Genomic DNA, 23,990 nt, shown 5'->3' on the forward strand with positions numbered 1-23,990 from the left:
TAGAGAATGTAGGGTGTTGTGGTGGTATTATAGAGGCTGTAGGGTGTTGTGGTGGTGTTATAGAGGCTGTAGGATGTTGTGGTGGTGTTATAGAGGCTGTAGGATGTTGTGGTGGTGTTATAGAGAATGTAGGGTGTTGTGGTGGTATTATAGAGGCTGTAGGGTGTTGTGGTGGTATTATAGAGGCTGTATGGTGTTGTGGTGGTGTTATAGAGGCTGTATGGTGTTGTTATGGAGGATGTAGAGTGTTGTGGTGGTGTTATAGAGGCTACAGGGTGTTGTGGTGGTGTTATAGAGGCTGTTGGGAGCTGTGGTGGTATTATAGAGGCTGTATGGTGTTGTGGTGGTATTATAGAGGCTGTATGGTGTTGTGGTGGTGTTATAGAGGCTGTATGGTGTTGTGGTGGTGTTATAGAGACTGTAGGGTGTTGTTATGGAGGATGTAGATTTTTTTGGTGGTGTTATAGAGATTGTAGGATGTTGTGGTGGTATTATAGAGGCTGTAGGGTGTTGTTGTGGTGTTATAGAGAATGTAGGGTGTTGTGGTGGTGTTATAGAGGCTGTATGGTGTTGTTATGGAGGATGTAGAGTGTTGTGGTGGTGTTATAGAGGCTGTTGGGAGCTGTGGTATTATAGAGTCTGTAGGGTGTTGTTGTGGGACTATAAAGGCTGCAGGATGTTGCGGTGGTGTTATAGAGATGTATGGTGTTGTTATGGAGGATGTAGGGTGTTATAGAGGCTGTAGAGTGTTGTGGTGGTGTTATAGAGGCTGTAGGGTGTTGTTGTGGGACTATAGAGACTGTAGGGTGTTGTTGTGGTGTTATAGAGGCTGTAGGGTGTTGTTGTGGGACTATAGAGACTGTAGGGTGTTGTTGTGGTGTTATAGAGGCTGTAGGGTGTTGTTGTGGTGTTATAGAGTCTGTAGGGTGTTGTGGTGGTGTTATAGAGGTTATATGGTGTTGTGGTGGTGTTATAGAGGCTCTAGCGTGTTGTTGTGGTGTTATAGAGGCTGTGGGGTGTTGTTATAGAGATTGTAGGGTGTTGTTATGGTGTTATAGAGGCTGTACGGTGTTGTGGTGGTGTTATAGAGCCTGTAGGGTGTTGTTATAGAGGCTGTAGGGTGTTGTTATAGAGACTGTAGGGTGTTGTTATAGAGGCTGTAGGTGTTGTGGTGCTGTTATAGAGGCTGTAGGGTGTTGTTATAGAGGCTGTAGGGTGTTGTTGTGGGGTTATAGAGGCTGCACGGTGTTGTTGTGGTATTATAGAGGATGCATGGTGTTGTTGTGGTGTTATAGAGGCTGCATGGTGTTGTGGTGGTGTTATAGAGCCTGTAGGATGTTGTTGTGGGTCTATAGAGGCTGTAGGGTGTTGTGGTGGTATTATAGAGGCTGTAGGATGTTGTTGTGGGTCTATAGAGGCTGTAGGGTGTTGTGGTGGTATTATAGAGCCTGTAGGGTGTTGTTGTGGATCTATAGAGGCTGTAGGGTGTTGTGGTGGTATTATAGAGGCTGTAGGATGTTGTTGTGGGTCTATACAGGCTGTAGGGTGTTGTTGTGGTGTTATAGAGGCTGTAGGGTGTTGTTGTGGGACTATAGAGACTGTAGGGTGTTGTTGTGGTGTTATAGAGGCTGTAGGGTGTTGTGGTGGTATTATAGAGGCTGTAGGATGTTGTTGTGGGTCTATACAGGCTGTAGGGTGTTGTTCTGGTAATATAAAGGATGTATGGTGTGTGACTGAAAGCTGTAGGTCTATAGGACAGCCAGCTCAGAGAATGATGCAGAGACTGACAGACAGTACTCTGTGTTTCTCAAAATGAATACTACCGTGCTCCGAGCACACACCCCGTGCTCCGAGCAAATTGGAGCATGGGAGAGTCAGAGTATGGGTTGAATTCAAAGTATGTGAAATGAAGCTTCTGGAATGCAGTACTCTGTACATATTTTAAATCATTGATGCAAGCTTCAATGGAAAGTAGGCACAGAAATATGACGCAACCAGGTAAAAAAATTACGGGACATTTCTTGAAATCAACGGCGGCCATTATTTGAGTGAGAGAAAATAAACTTCAACTTCGGAATGAAATGTTGCCCATTCACATCTCACATGTAGCCTGACTACAATATGTTATCTTGATACGTTAATAATACATACATGGTGTGTTCATTTTGGCATGTATACCTGCCTACAATACACACTGAAGTGTGCGTAGATTGCAAGCCCACAGTAAATCGATAGGGCTAACTGCTGTTAGCTAGCCACGAAGAATTGACATCTACCTTGCATAACATTATTTTAAGTCATTTTTGCCTGTTAAACTATCTGGTTAGCTATATTATTACGCTTCACATATACAGTTGAAGTCGGAAGTTTACATACACTTAGGTTGGAGTCATTAAAACTCGTTTTTCAACCACTCCATACATTTCTTGTTAACAAACTATAGTTTTAGCAAGTCGGTTAGGACATCTACTTTGTGCATGACACAAGTAATTTTTCCAACAATTGTTTACAGACAGATTATGTCACTTATAATTTACTGTATCACAATTCCAGTGGGTCAGAAGTTTACATACACTAAGTTGGCTGTGCTTTTAAACAGCTTGGAAAATTCCAGAAAATGATGTTATGGCTTTAAAAGCTTCTGATAGGCCAATTGACATCATTTGAGTCAACTGGAGGTGTACCTGTGGATGTATTTCAAGGCCTACCTTCAAACTCAGTGCCTCTTTGCTTGACATCATGGGAAAATCAAAAGAAATCAGACAAGACCTCAGAAAAAAATTGTAGACCTCCACAAGTCTGGTTCATCCTTGGGAGCAATTTCCAAACGCCTGAAGGTACCACGTTCATCTGTACAAACAATAGTACGCAAGTATAAACACCATGGGACCACGCAGCCATCATACCGCTCAGGAAGGAGACGCATTCTGTCTCCTGGAGATGAACGTACTTTGGTGCGAAAAGTGCAAATCAACCCCAGAACTACAGCAAAGGACCTTGTGAAGATGCTGGAGGAAACTGCTACAAAAGTATCTATATCCACAGTAAAACGAGTCCTATATCAACATAACCTGAAAGGCCGCTCAGCAAGGAAGAAGCCACTGCTCCAAAACCGCCATAAAAAAGCCAGACTACGGTTTGCAACTGCACATGGGGACAAAGATCGTACTTTTTGGAGAAATGTCCTCTGGTCTGATGAAACAAAAATAGAACTGTTTGGCCATAATGACCATCCCCCTTTATGGAAATGGGGGATGCTTGCAAGACAAAGAATGCTTGCAACAGCATCATGTTGTGGGGGGTGCTTTGCTGCAGGAGGGACTGGTGCACTTCACAAAATAGATGGCATCATGAGGCAGGAAAATTATGTGGATATATTGAAGCAACATCTCTAGACATCAGTCAGGAAGTTAAAGCTTGGGTGCAAATGGGTCTTCCAAATGGACAATGACCCCAAGCAAACTTCCAAAGTTGTGGCAAAATGGCTTAAGGACAACAAAGTCAAGGTATTGGTAGCCATCACAAAGCCCTGACCTCAATCCTATAGAACATTTGTGGGCAGAACTGAAAAAGTGTGTGCGAGCAAGGAGGCCTACAAACCAGACTCAGTTACACCAGCACTGTCAGGAGGAATGGGACAAAATTTACCAAAATTATTGTAGGAAGCTTGTGGAAGGCTACCCGAAACAATTGACCCAAGTTAAACAATTTAAAGGCAATGCTTCCAAATACTGAGTGTATGTAAGCTTCTGACCCACTGGGAATGAGATGAAAGAAATAAAAGCTGAAATAAATCATTCTCTCTACTATTATTCTGACATTTCGCATTTTTAAAATAAAGTGGGGATCCTAACTGACCTAAGACAGGGAATTTGTACTGGGATTAAACGTCAGGAATTGTGAAAAAGTGAGTTGAAATGTATTTGGCTAAGGTGTATGTAACCTTCCCACTTCAACTGTAGCTAGCTGATAGTTATGAAGTAATGAAGATCCTCTGAGAATGCACTCGCAGCATGAGCGTGTGAAACACGGCAGTATGCATATTGAGAAATACCCCATGTCATGCTTTGAAAGTGAAATGTCTTGTACATCTAGAGGTTGCTTGTCTTGCAGGTGTGTTGAAGATGTCTAGTTAGGTTTAGGGTTAGGAGTAGTTTAAATGAAAAGAAACACCTGCAAACTATGCTTGTTTCTTGTCTTAACGTTTCATGCTTTTCAACCTTTGTAAAAACACAAACATTAACACCTTATGGTGATACTGTGTAAACTGCACAATGTGTGGTAGATTCCTCCATCATTCTTACCGGAGCTGAGTTGTCGCTCTTCCCTCTGGATCGTACCATGCGTCCCAGTACCTCCACCCCGTCTATACTGATGTTGCCAGCCGCGTTGATGGGCTTTCCTCCCACTACCTTACAGTCAACCACCACCCTGGCTGTGGTCTTACTGATCGCCATGTGGAGCTGTGGGAAGACGAGATGGAACACCATGTTTTAAACATACTGACACTAACCACAGTATTATCACTCTGTGGGGAGAGGAGATGGAACACCATGTTTTAAACATACTGACACTAACCACAGTATTATCAGTCTGTGGGGAGAGGAGATGGAACACCATGTTTTAAACATACTGACACTAACCACAGTATTATCAGTCTGTGGGGAGAGGAGATGGAACACCATGTTTTAAACATACTGACACTAACCACAGTATTATCAGTCTGTGGGGAGAGGAGATGGAACACCATGTTTTAAACATACTGACACTAACCACAGTATTATCAGTCTGTGGGGAGACGAGATGGAACACCATGTTTTAAACATACTGACACTAACCACAGTATTATCAGTCTGTGGGGAGAGGAGATGGAACACCATGTTTTAAACATACTGACACTAACCACAGTATTATCAGTCTGTGGGGAGAGGAGATGGAACACCATGTTTTAAACATACTGACACTAACCACAGTATTATCAGTCTGTGGGGAGAGGAGATGGAACACCATGTTTTAAACATACTGACACTAACCACAGTATTATCAGTCTGTGGGGAGAGGAGATGGAACACCATGTTTTAAACATACTGACACTAACCACAGTATTATCAGTCTGTGGGGAGAGGAGATGGAACACCATGTTTTAAACATACTGACACTAACCACAGTATTATCAGTCTGTGGGGAGAGGAGATGGAACACCATGTTTTAAACATACTGACACTAACCACAGTATTATCAGTCTGTGGGGAGAGGAGATGGAACACCATGTTTTAAACATACTGACACTAACCACAGTATTATCAGTCTGTGGGGAGAGGAGATGGAACACCATGTTTTAAACATACTGACACTAACCACAGTATTATCAGTCTGTGGGGAGAGGAGATGGAACACCATGTTTTAAACATACTGACACTAACCACAGTATTATCAGTCTGTGGGGAGAGGAGATGGAACACCATGTTTTAAACATACTGACACTAACCACAGTATTATCAGTCTGTGGGGAGAGGAGATGGAACACCATGTTTTAAACATACTGACACTAACCACAGTATTATCAGTCTGTGGGGAGACGAGATGGAACACCATGTTTTAAACATACTGACACTAACCACAGTATTATCAGTCTGTGGGGAGAGGAGATGGAACACCATGTTTTAAACATACTGACACTAACCACAGTATTATCAGTCTGTGGGGAGACGAGATGGAACACCATGTTTTAAACATACTGACACTAACCACAGTATTATCAGTCTGTGGGGAGAGGAGATGGAACACCATGTTTTAAACATACTGACACTAACCACAGTATTATCAGTCTGTGGGGAGAGGAGATGGAACACCATGTTTTAAACATACTGACACTAACCACAGTATTATCAGTCTGTGGGGAGAGGAGATGGAACACCATGTTTTAAACATACTGACACTAACCACAGTATTATCAGTCTGTGGGGAGAGGAGATGGAACACCATGTTTTAAACATACTGACACTAACCACAGTATTATCAGTCTGTGGGGAGAGGAGATGGAACACCATGTTTTAAACATACTGACACTAACCACAGTATTATCAGTCTGTGGGGAGAGGAGATGGAACACCATGTTTTAAACATACTGACACTAACCACAGTATTATCAGTCTGTGGGGAGAGGAGATGGAACACCATGTTTTAAACATACTGACACTAACCACAGTATTATCAGTCTGTGGGGAGAGGAGATGGAACACCATGTTTTAAACATACTGACACTAACCACAGTATTATCAGTCTGTGGGGAGAGGAGATGGAACACCATGTTTTAAACATACTGACACTAACCACAGTATTATCAGTCTGTGGGGAGAGGAGATGGAACACCATGTTTTAAACATACTGACACTAACCACAGTATTATCAGTCTGTGGGGAGAGGAGATGGAACACCATGTTTTAAACATACTGACACTAACCACAGTATTATCAGTCTGTGGGGAGAGGAGATGGAACACCATGTTTTAAACATACTGACACTAACCACAGTATTATCAGTCTGTGGGGAGAGGAGATGGAACACCATGTTTTAAACATACTGACACTAACCACAGTATTATCAGTCTGTGGGGAGAGGAGATGGAACACCATGTTTTAAACATACTGACACTAACCACAGTATTATCAGTCTGTGGGGAGAGGAGATGGAACACCATGTTTTAAACATACTGACACTAACCACAGTATTATCAGTCTGTGGGGAGAGGAGATGGAACACCATGTTTTAAACATACTGACACTAACCACAGTATTATCAGTCTGTGGGGAGAGGAGATGGAACACCATGTTTTAAACATACTGACACTAACCACAGTATTATCAGTCTGTGGGGAGACGAGATGGAACACCATGTTTTAAACATACTGACACTAACCACAGTATTATCAGTCTGTGGGGAGAGGAGATGGAACACCATGTTTTAAACATACTGACACTAACCACAGTATTATCAGTCTGTGGGGAGACGAGATGGAACACCATGTTTTAAACATACTGACACTAACCACAGTATTATCAGTCTGTGGGGAGAGGAGATGGAACACCATGTTTTAAACATACTGACACTAACCACAGTATTATCAGTCTGTGGGGAGAGGAGATGGAACACCATGTTTTAAACATACTGACACTAACCACAGTATTATCAGTCTGTGGGGAGAGGAGATGGAACACCATGTTTTAAACATACTGACACTAACCACAGTATTATCAGTCTGTGGGGAGAGGAGATGGAACACCATGTTTTAAACATACTGACACTAACCACAGTATTATCAGTCTGTGGGGAGAGGAGATGGAACACCATGTTTTAAACATACTGACACTAACCACAGTATTATCAGTCTGTGGGGAGAGGAGATGGAACACCATGTTTTAAACATACTGACACTAACCACAGTATTATCAGTCTGTGGGGAGAGGAGATGGAACACCATGTTTTAAACATACTGACACTAACCACAGTATTATCAGTCTGTGGGGAGACGAGATGGAACACCATGTTTTAAACATACTGACACTAACCACAGTATTATCAGTCTGTGGGGAGAGGAGATGGAACACCATGTTTTAAACATACTGACACTAACCACAGTATTATCAGTCTGTGGGGAGACGAGATGGAACACCATGTTTTAAACATACTGACACTAACCACAGTATTATCAGTCTGTGGGGAGAGGAGATGGAACACCATGTTTTAAACATACTGACACTAACCACAGTATTATCAGTCTGTGGGGAGAGGAGATGGAACACCATGTTTTAAACATACTGACACTAACCACAGTATTATCAGTCTGTGGGGAGAGGAGATGGAACACCATGTTTTAAACATACTGACACTAACCACAGTATTATCAGTCTGTGGGGAGAGGAGATGGAACACCATGTTTTAAACATACTGACACTAACCACAGTATTATCAGTCTGTGGGGAGAGGAGATGGAACACCATGTTTTAAACATACTGACACTAACCACAGTATTATCAGTCTGTGGGGAGAGGAGATGGAACACCATGTTTTAAACATACTGACACTAACCACAGTATTATCAGTCTGTGGGGAGAGGAGATGGAACACCATGTTTTAAACATACTGACACTAACCACAGTATTATCAGTCTGTGGGGAGACGAGATGGAACACCATGTTTTAAACATACTGACACTAACCACAGTATTATCAGTCTGTGGGGAGAGGAGATGGAACACCATGTTTTAAACATACTGACACTAACCACAGTATTATCAGTCTGTGGGGAGACGAGATGGAACACCATGTTTTAAACATACTGACACTAACCACAGTATTATCAGTCTGTGGGGAGAGGAGATGGAACACCATGTTTTAAACATACTGACACTAACCACAGTATTATCAGTCTGTGGGGAGAGGAGATGGAACACCATGTTTTAAACATACTGACACTAACCACAGTATTATCAGTCTGTGGGGAGAGGAGATGGAACACCATGTTTTAAACATACTGACACTAACCACAGTATTATCAGTCTGTGGGGAGAGGAGATGGAACACCATGTTTTAAACATACTGACACTAACCACAGTATTATCAGTCTGTGGGGAGAGGAGATGGAACACCATGTTTTAAACATACTGACACTAACCACAGTATTATCAGTCTGTGGGGAGAGGAGATGGAACACCATGTTTTAAACATACTGACACTAACCACAGTATTATCAGTCTGTGGGGAGAGGAGATGGAACACCATGTTTTAAACATACTGACACTAACCACAGTATTATCAGTCTGTGGGGAGAGGAGATGGAACACCATGTTTTAAACATACTGACACTAACCACAGTATTATCAGTCTGTGGGGAGAGGAGATGGAACACCATGTTTTAAACATACTGACACTAACCACAGTATTATCAGTCTGTGGGGAGAGGAGATGGAACACCATGTTTTAAACATACTGACACTAACCACAGTATTATCAGTCTGTGGGGAGACGAGATGGAACACCATGTTTTAAACATACTGACACTAACCACAGTATTATCAGTCTGTGGGGAGAGGAGATGGAACACCATGTTTTAAACATACTGACACTAACCACAGTATTATCAGTCTGTGGGGAGAGGAGATGGAACACCATGTTTTAAACATACTGACACTAACCACAGTATTATCAGTCTGTGGGGAGAGGAGATGGAACACCATGTTTTAAACATACTGACACTAACCACAGTATTATCAGTCTGTGGGGAGAGGAGATGGAACACCATGTTTTAAACATACTGACACTAACCACAGTATTATCAGTCTGTGGGGAGAGGAGATGGAACACCATGTTTTAAACATACTGACACTAACCACAGTATTATCAGTCTGTGGGGAGAGGAGATGGAACACCATGTTTTAAACATACTGACACTAACCACAGTATTATCAGTCTGTGGGGAGAGGAGATGGAACACCATGTTTTAAACATACTGACACTAACCACAGTATTATCAGTCTGTGGGGAGAGGAGATGGAACACCATGTTTTAAACATACTGACACTAACCACAGTATTATCAGTCTGTGGGGAGAGGAGATGGAACACCATGTTTTAAACATACTGACACTAACCACAGTATTATCAGTCTGTGGGGAGAGGAGATGGAACACCATGTTTTAAACATACTGACACTAACCACAGTATTATCAGTCTGTGGGGAGAGGAGATGGAACACCATGTTTTAAACATACTGACACTAACCACAGTATTATCAGTCTGTGGGGAGAGGAGATGGAACACCATGTTTTAAACATACTGACACTAACCACAGTATTATCAGTCTGTGGGGAGAGGAGATGGAACACCATGTTTTAAACATACTGACACTAACCACAGTATTATCAGTCTGTGGGGAGAGGAGATGGAACACCATGTTTTAAACATACTGACACTAACCACAGTATTATCAGTCTGTGGGGAGACGAGATGGAACACCATGTTTTAAACATACTGACACTAACCACAGTATTATCAGTCTGTGGGGAGAGGAGATGGAACACCATGTTTTAAACATACTGACACTAACCACAGTATTATCAGTCTGTGGGGAGACGAGATGGAACACCATGTTTTAAACATACTGACACTAACCACAGTATTATCAGTCTGTGGGGAGAGGAGATGGAACACCATGTTTTAAACATACTGACACTAACCACAGTATTATCAGTCTGTGGGGAGAGGAGATGGAACACCATGTTTTAAACATACTGACACTAACCACAGTATTATCAGTCTGTGGGGAGAGGAGATGGAACACCATGTTTTAAACATACTGACACTAACCACAGTATTATCAGTCTGTGGGGAGAGGAGATGGAACACCATGTTTTAAACATACTGACACTAACCACAGTATTATCAGTCTGTGGGGAGAGGAGATGGAACACCATGTTTTAAACATACTGACACTAACCACAGTATTATCAGTCTGTGGGGAGAGGAGATGGAACACCATGTTTTAAACATACTGACACTAACCACAGTATTATCAGTCTGTGGGGAGAGGAGATGGAACACCATGTTTTAAACATACTGACACTAACCACAGTATTATCAGTCTGTGGGGAGACGAGATGGAACACCATGTTTTAAACATACTGACACTAACCACAGTATTATCAGTCTGTGGGGAGAGGAGATGGAACACCATGTTTTAAACATACTGACACTAACCACAGTATTATCAGTCTGTGGGGAGACGAGATGGAACACCATGTTTTAAACATACTGACACTAACCACAGTATTATCAGTCTGTGGGGAGAGGAGATGGAACACCATGTTTTAAACATACTGACACTAACCACAGTATTATCAGTCTGTGGGGAGAGGAGATGGAACACCATGTTTTAAACATACTGACACTAACCACAGTATTATCAGTCTGTGGGGAGAGGAGATGGAACACCATGTTTTAAACATACTGACACTAACCACAGTATTATCAGTCTGTGGGGAGAGGAGATGGAACACCATGTTTTAAACATACTGACACTAACCACAGTATTATCAGTCTGTGGGGAGAGGAGATGGAACACCATGTTTTAAACATACTGACACTAACCACAGTATTATCAGTCTGTGGGGAGAGGAGATGGAACACCATGTTTTAAACATACTGACACTAACCACAGTATTATCAGTCTGTGGGGAGAGGAGATGGAACACCATGTTTTAAACATACTGACACTAACCACAGTATTATCAGTCTGTGGGGAGAGGAGATGGAACACCATGTTTTAAACATACTGACACTAACCACAGTATTATCAGTCTGTGGGGAGAGGAGATGGAACACCATGTTTTAAACATACTGACACTAACCACAGTATTATCAGTCTGTGGGGAGACGAGATGGAACACCATGTTTTAAACATACTGACACTAACCACAGTATTATCAGTCTGTGGGGAGAGGAGATGGAACACCATGTTTTAAACATACTGACACTAACCACAGTATTATCAGTCTGTGGGGAGAGGAGATGGAACACCATGTTTTAAACATACTGACACTAACCACAGTATTATCAGTCTGTGGGGAGAGGAGATGGAACACCATGTTTTAAACATACTGACACTAACCACAGTATTATCAGTCTGTGGGGAGAGGAGATGGAACACCATGTTTTAAACATACTGACACTAACCACAGTATTATCAGTCTGTGGGGAGAGGAGATGGAACACCATGTTTTAAACATACTGACACTAACCACAGTATTATCAGTCTGTGGGGAGAGGAGATGGAACACCATGTTTTAAACATACTGACACTAACCACAGTATTATCAGTCTGTGGGGAGAGGAGATGGAACACCATGTTTTAAACATACTGACACTAACCACAGTATTATCAGTCTGTGGGGAGAGGAGATGGAACACCATGTTTTAAACATACTGACACTAACCACAGTATTATCAGTCTGTGGGGAGACGAGATGGAACACCATGTTTTAAACATACTGACACTAACCACAGTATTATCAGTCTGTGGGGAGAGGAGATGGAACACCATGTTTTAAACATACTGACACTAACCACAGTATTATCAGTCTGTGGGGAGAGGAGATGGAACACCATGTTTTAAACATACTGACACTAACCACAGTATTATCAGTCTGTGGGGAGAGGAGATGGAACACCATGTTTTAAACATACTGACACTAACCACAGTATTATCAGTCTGTGGGGAGAGGAGATGGAACACCATGTTTTAAACATACTGACACTAACCACAGTATTATCAGACACACTTTAAATAAAGTATATTTTATACAAAGCCTACATACATGCTTCATAAATCATCTATAAGCCAATGTCATGCAAGCATACTGTATAAGGGTCCTATAACGGGTCCTTGGATGTGGTATAACTATCATCCAGAGAGTAAATGCTGTCTCCTAACAGTCAGTCATTGGACAATATAGCAGGCGTATCAAGTCCTCAGCACTTTCATTAAAATAAACATTCAGTCATTGGACAATATAGCAGGCGTATCAAGTCCTCAGCACTTTCATCAAAATAAACATTCAGTCATTGGACAATATAGCAGGCGTATCAAGTCCTCAGCACTTTCATCAAAATAAACATTCAGTCATTGGACAATATAGCAGGCGTATCAAATCATCAGCACTTTCATCAAAATAAATTGTAGTCCATTGTATTAACTCAGTGTTATAAAACTAACAGTGAATCCAACTCTGACCCATTCTCTGGCTTCAAAGTCCAAACTCTGGCGGTAGTTCAATGGTAAACCCGTCCATAGGTGTACTCCATCTAGTCACAACCTTATCAATTGGCTGTGAGCAGGGCCAACCAAAGAGAACTATTGCCCGTAATAAACAGTAAAGGTCCATTTTGACCTTTACTGTCCATTTTGAGTGAAATCTCTGGGTTGAGTCACCTTAGACCATTGATCAAGAAATTGTTTCTCAAGAAATACACTACCGGTCAAAAGTTTTAGAACACCTACTCATTCAAGGGTGAAGACATCAAAACTATGAGATAACACATGTTGAATCGTGTAGGAACCAAAAAAAGTGTTAAACAAATCAAAATATATTTGATATTCTTCAAAGTAGCCACCCTTTGCCTTGATGACAGCTTTGCACACTCTTGGCATTTTCTCAACCAGCTTCACCTGGAATGCGTTTCCAACAGTCTTATTGGAGTTCCCACATATGCTGAGCACTTGTTGGCTGCTTTTCCTTCACTTTGCGGTCCGACTCATCCCAAACCATCTCAATTTGGTTGAGGTCGGGTGATTGTAGAGGCCAGGTCATCTGATGCAGCACTCCATCACCCTCCTTCATGGTCAAATAGCCCTTACACAGCCTGGAGGTGTGTTGGGTCATTGTCCTGTTGAAAAACAAATGATAGTCCCACTAAGCCCAAACCAGATGGGATGGTGTATCGCTGCAGAATGCTGTGGTAGCCATGCTGGTTAAGTTTGCCTTGACCTCTAAAGAAATCACAGACAGTGTCACCAGCAAAGCACCCCCACACCATAACACCTCCTCCTCCATGCTTTACGGTGGGAAATACACGCAGAGATCATCCGTTCACCCACATTGTGTCTTACAGAGACATGACGCTTGGAACCAAAAATCTCAAATTTGGACTCCAGACCAAAGGACAGATTTCCACCGGTCTAACGTCCATTGTTCGTGTTTCTTGGCCCAAGCAAGTTTTCTTCTTATTGGTGTCCTTTAGTAGTGGTTTCCTTGCAGCAAATTGACCATGAAGGCCTGATTCACGCAGTCTTCTCTGAACAATTGATGTTGAGATGTGTCTGTTACTGAACTCTATGAAGTATTTATTTGGGCTGCAATTTCTGAGGCTGGTAACTCTAATGAACTTATCCTCTGCAGCAGAGGTAACTCTGGGTCTTCCATTCCTGTGGCGGTCCTCATGAGAGACAGTTTCATCATATCGCTTGATGGTTTTTGTGACTGCATTTGAAGAAACTTTCAAAGTTCTTGACATTTTCCGTACTGACTGACCTTCATGTCTTAAAGTAACGGATTGTCGTTTCTCTTTGCTTATTTGAGCTTTTATTGCCATAATATGGACTTGGTCTTTTACCAAATAGGGCTATCTTCTGTATACCCCCCTATTTTGTCACAACACAACTGATTGGCTCAGACGCATTAAGAAGGAAATAAATTCCACAAATTGTCTTTTAAGAAAGCACACCTGTTAATTGAAATGCATTCCAGGTGAGTACCTAATGAAGCTGGTTGAAAGAATGCCAAGAGTGTGCAAAGCTGTCATCAAGGCAAAGGATGGCTATTTGAAGAATCTGAAATATTGTAAGGGCTGTCTTCAGGAAAGGACCAAAATGCAGCAGAGTTAGTATTCATCCTTCAATTTAATTGGAAAGAACACTATACAAAAACAAAAACAAGGAAACTGACAGCCAACAGTGCTGTCAGGTGCAACCACACTAAACAAGAAACAATTACCCACAAAACCCAAAGGAAAAACATACTCCTTATGTGTGACTCCCAATCAACCACAACCCTCTACAGCTGTGCTTGATTGGAAGTCACACGGCCAAAATCAATGAAACAATAAAAAACACACACTCCCTTCTGCCACGTCCTGACCCAACTACACCCTCTACTGGTCAGGACGTGACAAATATAAAATATATTTTGATTTGTTTAACACTTTTTTGGTTACTACATGATTCCATATGTGTTGTTTCATAGTTTTGATGTCTTCACTATTAATCTACAATGTAGAAAATAGTAAAAAATAAAGAAAAACCCTTGAATGAGTAGGTGTTCTAAAACTTTTGACCGGTAGGGTATCTCATAAATGACTTCAAGATTTACCTGCCATACGCAACTATCAACTTTCTCCTTGTCACAATGTATTGTAGCAATTCACAATAAATCACAGGTTTCCCAGACAGGCTCCTCTGCTGTTCAGGGGTACAAAGCTGAGTTACAACCGTAAGTCTGTCAGGTGAGAGAATTGCAATCATAATGGCCGCATCCCAAATGTTACCCTATTCCCTAAATAGTGCCCTACTTTTGACCACTACCTAATGGGCCCTGGTCAAAAGTAATGCACGACATAGGGAATAGGGTGCAATTTGAGATTCAAGCATAACATTTCCAGTGAAAAGTACATCTCAGCTCCCACAGTAACAAGGTGAGGCTAATCTGAAGTTAGACAGAGTTGATATTTGTGCGTCAGAAACAGAATCCATTTGGCCGGTCTGTGACGTGTGTAATACTCTTATACGGTCGTTTTAATGGCTTCTTGGAGTGAAACTATTTTCTCCAGTTCACTGGGTCTGGTTGTGTTTATATATGTCAGAGACTGTCAAAGCCTAGCTGCCTGCCTGCCTGTGTTGCACGGTTGGATCCAGGGTTCAGTTCCAAATGGCACCCTATGCCCTATATCGTGCACTACTTTTGACCAGAGCCCATTACACTATATAGGGAATAGGGTGCCATTTGGGACACTACCCAGGACTACTGTTGTGGGTTTAGAGACATACTTAACCCAACACACAGACAGCATATCAACCTCCTTCTCAGCTAAAGACAATTACAAGACCATTTTTCAAACCACCAATTGCCTGAACAAAAAATGTTTTGCCCGAACAACAAAAAGTTCAACAGTCTACCAACAACCACTGCATCCACAAGGCCTGGGATGCATCTGAAACAGTACCCTATTCCCTATATAGTGCAATGCTTTTGACCAGAGCCAATGAGGCTCTACATAGGGAACAGGGTGCTCATTTGGGACGAAGCCCATTAATCAAACAGTGTTTATTCACAGTCTGACCAGCGTCATGGGGACAGTATCTCTGCTGTGGATCTGTCTGTCTGTCTGTCTGTCTGTCTGAGAGTGTCTATGAATAGGGAGGGTAGTTTAAGGGATGAACCCCATGGCCTTGATGATGATATTCAGGACAGGGACGGAGGAGACGGTGAAGAGAGGAGAATAAGAAGTAGAGAGGAGAGATAGGAGAAGTGGAGAGGAGACACACACACACACTCTCTGTCCCGCGGGTCAGATGGGTCCTCTGATCAATTGTGTTATAATTCGAGTGCCAACATGATGTATTAGCCTATTTCATCCAGCGCGCTAGCTGTGTTTTTAATACGAACGGCAAGTGTCACTGACATCCCCTCCGTTCCTCCTCGCTCCTCTCTACTGCAATACGCAGCGGTTCATTTGTTTGCTTGCTTTTTCCATTTGAGATATCCCTGTTTTTCATCTCTGGATTTCTAACCGTGTGTGGACTGATGGGGTTTTCTATTACAGCAGATAGGCAGAGTGCATTTTGCATCCTCTTACAAAACAGCCTTCTCCACTTTATGGGACTGACAATAACTCACAGAGGAAAAAAACAGGAAACCGATGGAGTACAGTACGGTATCACTTCAGAGTGGTAGAAAACAATACCCTTCATTAGACTTCTTCAGTATGGTATCACTTCAGAGTGGTAGAAAACAATACCCTTCATTAGACTTCTTCAGTACGGTATCACTTCAGAGTGGTAGAAAACAATACCCTTCATTAGACTTCTTCAGTACGGTATCACTTCAGAGTGGTAGAAAACAATACCCTTCATTAGACTTCTTCAGTACGGTATCACTTCAGAGTGGTAGAAAACAATACCCTTCATTAGACTTCTTCAGTACGGTATCACTTCAGAGTGGTAGAAAACAATACCCTTCATTAGACTTCTTCAGTATGGTATCACTTCAGAGTGGTAGAAAACAATACCCTTCATTAGACTTCTTCAGTACGGTATCACTTCAGAGTGGTAGAAAACAATACCCTTCATTAGACTTCTTCAGTATGGTATCACTTCAGAGTGGTAGAAAACAATACCCTTCATTAGACTTCTTCAGTACGGTATCACTTCAGAGTGGTAGAAAACAATACCCTTCATTAGACTTCTTCAGTACGGTATCACTTCAGAGTGGTAGAAAACAATACCCTTCATTAGACTTCTTCAGTAGGGTATCACTTCAGAGTGGTAGAAAACAATACCCTTCATTAGACTTCTTCAGTATGGTATCACTTCAGAGTGGTAGAAAACAATATGATTCATTAGACTTCTTCAGTACGGTATCACTTCAGAGTGGTAGAAAACAATACCCTTCATTAGACTTCTTCAGTACGGTATCACTTCAGAGTGGTAGAAAACAATACCCTTCATTAGACTTCTTCAGTATGGTATCACTTCAGAGTGGTAGAAAACAATACCCTTCATTAGACTTCTTCAGTATGGTATCACTTCAGAGTGGTAGAAAACAATACCCTTCATTAGACTTCTTCAGTACGGTATCACTTCAGAGTGGTAGAAAACAATACCCTTCATTAGACTTCTTCAGTACGGTATCACTTCAGAGTGGTAGAAAACAATACCCTTCATTAGACTTCTTCAGTATGGTATCACTTCAGAGTGGTAGAAAACAATACCCTTCATTAGACTTCTTCAGTACGGTATCACTTCAGAGTGGTAGAAAACAATACCCTTCATTAGACTTCTTCAGTACGGTATCACTTCAGAGTGGTAGAAAACAATACCCTTCATTAGACTTCTTCAGTACGGTATCACTTCAGAGTGGTAGAAAACAATACCCTTCATTAGACTTCTTCAGTATGGTATCACTTCAGAGTGGTAGAAAACAATACCCTTCATTAGACTTCTTCAGTACGGTATCACTTCAGAGTGGTAGAAAACAATACCCTTCATTAGACTTCTTCAGTATGGTATCACTTCAGAGTGGTAGAAAACAATACCCTTCATTAGACTTCTTCAGTACGGTATCACTTCAGAGTGGTAGAAAACAATACCCTTCATTAGACTTCTTCAGTACGGTATCACTTCAGAGTGGTAGAAAACAATACCCTTCATTAGACTTCTTCAGTACGGTATCACTTCAGAGTGGTAGAAAACAATACCCTTCATTAGACTTCTTCAGTATGGTATCACTTCAGAGTGGTAGAAAACAATACCCTTCATTAGACTTCTTCAGTACGGTATCACTTCAGAGTGGTAGAAAACAATACCCTTCATTAGTCTTCTTCAGTACGATATCACTTCAGAGTGGTAGAAAACAATACCCTTCATTAGACTTCTTCAGTACGGTATCCCTTCAAAGTGGTAGAAAACAATACCCTTCATTAGACTTCTTCAGTACGGTATCACTTCAGAGTGGTAGAAAACAATATGATTCATTAGACTTCTTCAGTACAGTATCACTTCAGAGTGGTAGAAAACAATATGCTTCATTAGACTTCTTCACTACGGTATCAATTCAGAGTGGTAGAAAACAATACCCTTCATTAGACTTCTTCAGTACGGTATCCCTTCAGAGTGGTAGAAAACAATATGCTTCATTAGACTTCTTGTCTTAGAGACTAAATACAGACAGTCCAATATGAGAATCCCATCCACTCATCAACGGTGGCGTAGTCTACACAGGTTTTATTTCAGCATCCATCTCTTAAATGATTCTGCTTCAGCTAGTTTTATAGGATAATACCTCAACTATGTGTGATGTAAACTAGCCATGCTTTACTGTAATGTATGCTGGTATTAAAAGTGGTTGTATCAGCAGAATCCATCTCAATGTATTCTAAACATTGCCACCTTGACACCAAATGTTCTAGAAGAGAAATGCATGAAGGAGAGAGTTCTGAATCAGCACATTTTTTACTCCCCCCCATTAGCCATTTAAAGAGGATATGGAATACTTTAGCTGTTACCATAACACCAATTGGACCCCACCTCCACCCCCACACTACAATACTTAAAGGTGCAATCTGCAATAGTTACTGCTGTTCAAAGGTCATTTTAAAAGTCCTTGCATCCATTTCTTACATCTCAGTATTTGAGAGGGGTTACTTATTGTACATTTATCCAGTCCCATCCCTAAGATTTAGAGCAAAAGTGGCAGAGCTGCCATTAAAGTTGGCTGAGAACTGAATTACTGATTAACCCTATAAGTAAGGGCTGAGTTATACAATCTGCAGAAATCCCCAATAACCTTATTTCCTCAGACACATGTTATCAGAAAGAGAGAGAGAGAGAGAGAGAGAGAGAGAGACAGAGACAGAGAGAGAGAGACAGCGAGAGAGAGAGAGAGAGAGACAGCGAGAGAGAGATAGACACAGAGAGACAGAGACGGACACAGAGAGAGACACAGAGAGACAGAGACAGACACACACACACAGAGAGAGAGTAACTTTTGTGTGTAATGTGTAATGTTTACTGTTCATTTTTATTGTTTATTTCACTTTTGTTTATTATCTATTTCACTTGCTTTGACAATGTTTCCATGTAAATAAAGCTATTTGAATTGAATTGAATCGAGACAGAGAGAGAGAAAGAGAGAGAGAGGAGAGATAGAGAGAAACAGAGAGAGAGAAACAGAGAGAGAGAAACAGAGAGAGAAGAAACAGAGAGAGAGAAGACAGAGACAGAGAAACAGAGAGAGAAACAGAGAGAGAAACAGAGAGAGAGAAACAGAGAGAGAGAAACAGAGAGAGAGAAACAGAGAGAGAGAAACAGAGAGAGAGAAACAGAGAGAGAGAAACAGAGAGAGAGAAACAGAGAGAGAGAAACAGAGAGAGAAACAGAGAGAGAAACAGAGAGAGAGAAACAGAGAGAGAGAAACAGAGAGAGAGAAACAGAGAGAGAAACAGAGAGAGAAACAGAGAGAGAAACAGAGAGAGAGAAACAGAGAGAGAGAAACAGAGAGAGAGAACACGAGAGAGAAACAGAGAGAGAAACAGAGAGAGAGAAACAGAGAGAGAAACAGAGAGAGAAACAGAGAGAGAGAAACAGAGAGAGAAACAGAGAGAGAGAGAAACAGAGAGAGAGAAACAGAGAGAGAGAAACAGAGAGAGAGAAACAGAGAGAGAGAGAAACAGAGAGAGAAACAGAGAGAGAGAAACAGAGAGAGAAACAGAGAGAGAGAAACAGAGAGAGAAACAGAGAGAGAGAGAAACAGAGAGAGAGAAACAGAGAGAGAGAAACAGAGAGAGAGAAACAGAGAGAGAGAGAAACAGAGAGAGAGAAACAGAGAGAGAAACAGAGAGAGAGAAACAGAGAGAGAAACAGAGAGAGAGAAACAGAGAGAGAGAAACAGAGAGAGAGAAACAGAGAGAGAAACAGAGAGAGAGAAACAGAGAGAGAGAAACAGAGAGAGAAACAGAGAGAGAGAAACAGAGAGAGAGAAACAGAGAGAGAGAAACGAGAGAGAGAAACAGAGAGAGAGAAACAGAGAGAGAGAAACAGAGAGAGAGAAACAGAGATAGAGAAACAGAGAGAGAGAAACAGAGAGAGAAACAGAGAGAGAGAAACAGAGAGAGGGAAACAGAGAGAGAAACAGAGAGAGAGAGAAACAGAGAGAGAAACAGAGAGAGAGAAACAGAGAGAGGGAAACAGAGATAGAGAAACAGAGAGAGAGAAACAGAGAGAGAGAAACAGAGAGAGAGAGAAACAGAGAGAGAGAGAAACAGAGAGAGAGAAACAGAGAGAGAGAGAAACAGAGAGAGAGAGAAACAGAGAGAGAGAAACACAGAGAGAGAGAAACAGAGAGAGAGAGAAACAGAGAGAGAGAAACAGAGAGAGAGAAACAGAGAGAGGGCTTAGTTTAAAAACTGTAATAACTACCCAGGACATTATTTCTGGGGTCAGCAATATTCAGAGTGGCAATTCTCTGTCCCAGTGGATTTAGATTGTGTAAATGAGTTTCAGATGGAGGGAAGGCAGGCAGATAAACACTAAGACCCCGGCTGCCTTGCCTTACCAGCCACAGCAGCAGACTGAGAAATGTGGTCCCTAATACCAGTTACCAAATCAAACACTACATAGACCCTGCCTCTGCCTCAGAAACACTGGGAGACTGAACAAAGCATTTTTATGCTAATAAACTAGAAACTAGAAGCTAGAAATTTAACCCACATAATACAGAAATAAAATCATAATGTCACAGACACTCAGGACAGCACATCATCCCCATCACCCTCAGATAGATATCACAGTTCAGTCTGTTACATTACTGTAGTCTGGATATAACATCACCCTCAGATAGATATCACAGTTCAGTCTGTTACATTACTGTAGTCTGGATATAACATCACCCTCAGATAGATATCACAGTTCAGTCTGTTACATTACTGTAGTCTGGATATAACATCACCCTCAGATAGATATCACAGTTCAGTCTGGTACATTACTGTAGTCTGGATATAACATCACCCTCAGATAGATATCACAGTTCAGTCTGTTACATTACTGTAGTCTGGATATAACATCACCCTCAGATAGATATCACAGTTCAGTCTGTTACATTACTGTAGTCTGGATATAACATCACCCTCAGATAGATATCACAGTTCAGTCTGTTACATTACTGTAGTCTGGATATAACATCACCCTCAGATAGATATCACAGTTCAGTCTGTTACATTACTGTAGTCTGGATATAACATCACCCTCAGATAGATATCACAGTTCAGTCTGTTACATTACTGTAGTCTGGATATAACATCACCCTCAGATAGATATCACAGTTCAGTCTGTTACATTACTGTAGTCTGGATATAACATCACCCTCAGATAGATATCACAGTTCAGTCTGTTACATTACTGTAGTCTGGATATAACATCACCCTCAGATAGATATCACAGTTCAGTCTGTTACATTACTGTAGTCTGGATATAACATCACCCTCAGATAGATATCACAGTTCAGTCTGTTACATTACTGTAGTCTGGATATAACATCACCCTCAGATAGATATCACAGTTCAGTCTGTTACATTACTGTAGTCTGGATATAACATCACCCTCAGATAGATATCACAGTTCAGTCTGTTACATTACTGTAGTCTGGATATAACATCACCCTCAGATAGATATCACAGTTCAGTCTGTTACATTACTGTAGTCTGGATATAACATCACCCTCAGATAGATATCACAGTTCAGTCTGTTACATTACTGTAGTCTGGATATAACATCACCCTCAGATAGATATCACAGTTCAGTCTGTTACATTACTGTAGTCTGGATATAACATCACCCTCAGATAGATATCACAGTTCAGTCTGTTACATTACTGTAGTCTGGATATAACATCACCCTCAGATAGATATCACAGTTCAGTCTGTTACATTACTGTAGTCTGGATATAACATCACCCTCAGATAGATATCACAGTTCAGTCTGTTACATTACTGTAGTCTGGATATAACATCACCCTCAGATAGATATCACAGTTCAGTCTGTTACATTACTGTAGTCTGGATATAACATCACCCTCAGATAGATATCACAGTTCAGTCTGTTACATTACTGTAGTCTGGATATAACATCACCCTCAGATAGATATCACAGTTCAGTCTGTTACATTACTGTAGTCTGGATATAACATCACCCTCAGATAGATATCACAGTTCAGTCTGTTACATTACTGTAGTCTGGATATAACATCACCCTCAGATAGATATCACAGTTCAGTCTGTTACATTACTGTAGTCTGGATATAACATCACCCTCAGATAGATATCACAGTTCAGTCTGTTACATTACTGTAGTCTGGATATAACATCACCCTCAGATAGATATCACAGTTCAGTCTGTTACATTACTGTAGTCTGGATATAACATCACCCTCAGATAGATATCACAGTTCAGTCTGTTACATTACTGTAGTCTGGATATAACATCACCCTCAGATAGATATCACAGTTCAGTCTGTTACATTACTGTAGTCTGGATATAACATCACCCTCAGATAGATATCACAGTTCAGTCTGTTACATTACTGTAGTCTGGATATAACATCACCCTCAGATAGATATCACAGTTCAGTCTGTTACATTACTGTAGTCTGGATATAACATCACCCTCAGATAGATATCACAGTTCAGTCTGTTACATTACTGTAGTCTGGATATAACATCACCCTCAGATAGATATCACAGTTCAGTCTGTTACATTACTGTAGTCTGGATATAACATCACCCTCAGATAGATATCACAGTTCAGTCTGTTACATTACTGTAGTCTGGATATAACATCACCCTCAGATAGATATCACAGTTCAGTCTGTTACATTACTGTAGTCTGGATATAACATCACCCTCAGATAGATATCACAGTTCAGTCTGTTACATTACTGTAGTCTGGATATAACATCACCCTCAGATAGATATCACAGTTCAGTCTGTTACATTACTGTAGTCTGGATATAACATCACCCTCAGATAGATATCACAGTTCAGTCTGTTACATTACTGTAGTCTGGATATAACATCACCCTCAGATAGATATCACAGTTCAGTCTGTTACATTACTGTAGTCTGGATATAACATCACCCTCAGATAGATATCACAGTTCAGTCTGTTACATTACTGTAGTCTGGATATAACATCACCCTCAGATAGATATCACAGTTCAGTCTGTTACATTACTGTAGTCTGGATATAACATCACCCTCAGATAGATATCACAGTTCAGTCTGTTACATTACTGTAGTCTGGATATAACATCACCCTCAGATAGATATCACAGTTCAGTCTGTTACATTACTGTAGTCTGGATATAACATCACCCTCAGATAGATATCACAGTTCAGTCTGTTACATTACTGTAGTCTGGATATAACATCACCCTCAGATAGATATCACAGTTCAGTCTGTTACATTACTGTAGTCTGGATATAACATCACCCTCAGATAGATATCACAGTTCAGTCTGTTACATTACTGTAGTCTGGATATAACATCACCCTCAGATAGATATCACAGTTCAGTCTGGTACATTACTGTAGTCTGGATATAACATCACCCTCAGATAGATATCACAGTTCAGTCTGTTACATTACTGTAGTCTGGATATAACATCACCCTCAG

The 23,990-nt window shown here is 41.1% G+C and overlaps 1 protein-coding gene across 3 annotated transcripts in view; it reads right to left on the reverse strand.

The window, feature by feature from the left end:
- The window catches only part of LOC106597401 (collagen alpha-1(XIV) chain), a 232,517-nt gene that overhangs the window by 80,659 nt on the left and 127,868 nt on the right, over positions 1–23,990 (reverse strand). For all 3 annotated transcript variants that reach the window (XM_082975949.1, XM_082975951.1, XM_082975950.1), the window contains exon 31: positions 4,305–4,463. In XM_082975949.1, the coding sequence (XP_082832075.1) occupies positions 4,305–4,463 (159 nt within the window). The remainder of the gene's footprint in view (positions 1–4,304; positions 4,464–23,990) is intronic.

This window comes from Salmo salar, chromosome 05, assembly GCF_965601325.2.
Source record: "Salmo salar chromosome 05, fSalSal1, whole genome shotgun sequence".
Lineage (NCBI taxonomy): Eukaryota > Metazoa > Chordata > Actinopteri > Salmoniformes > Salmonidae > Salmo > Salmo salar.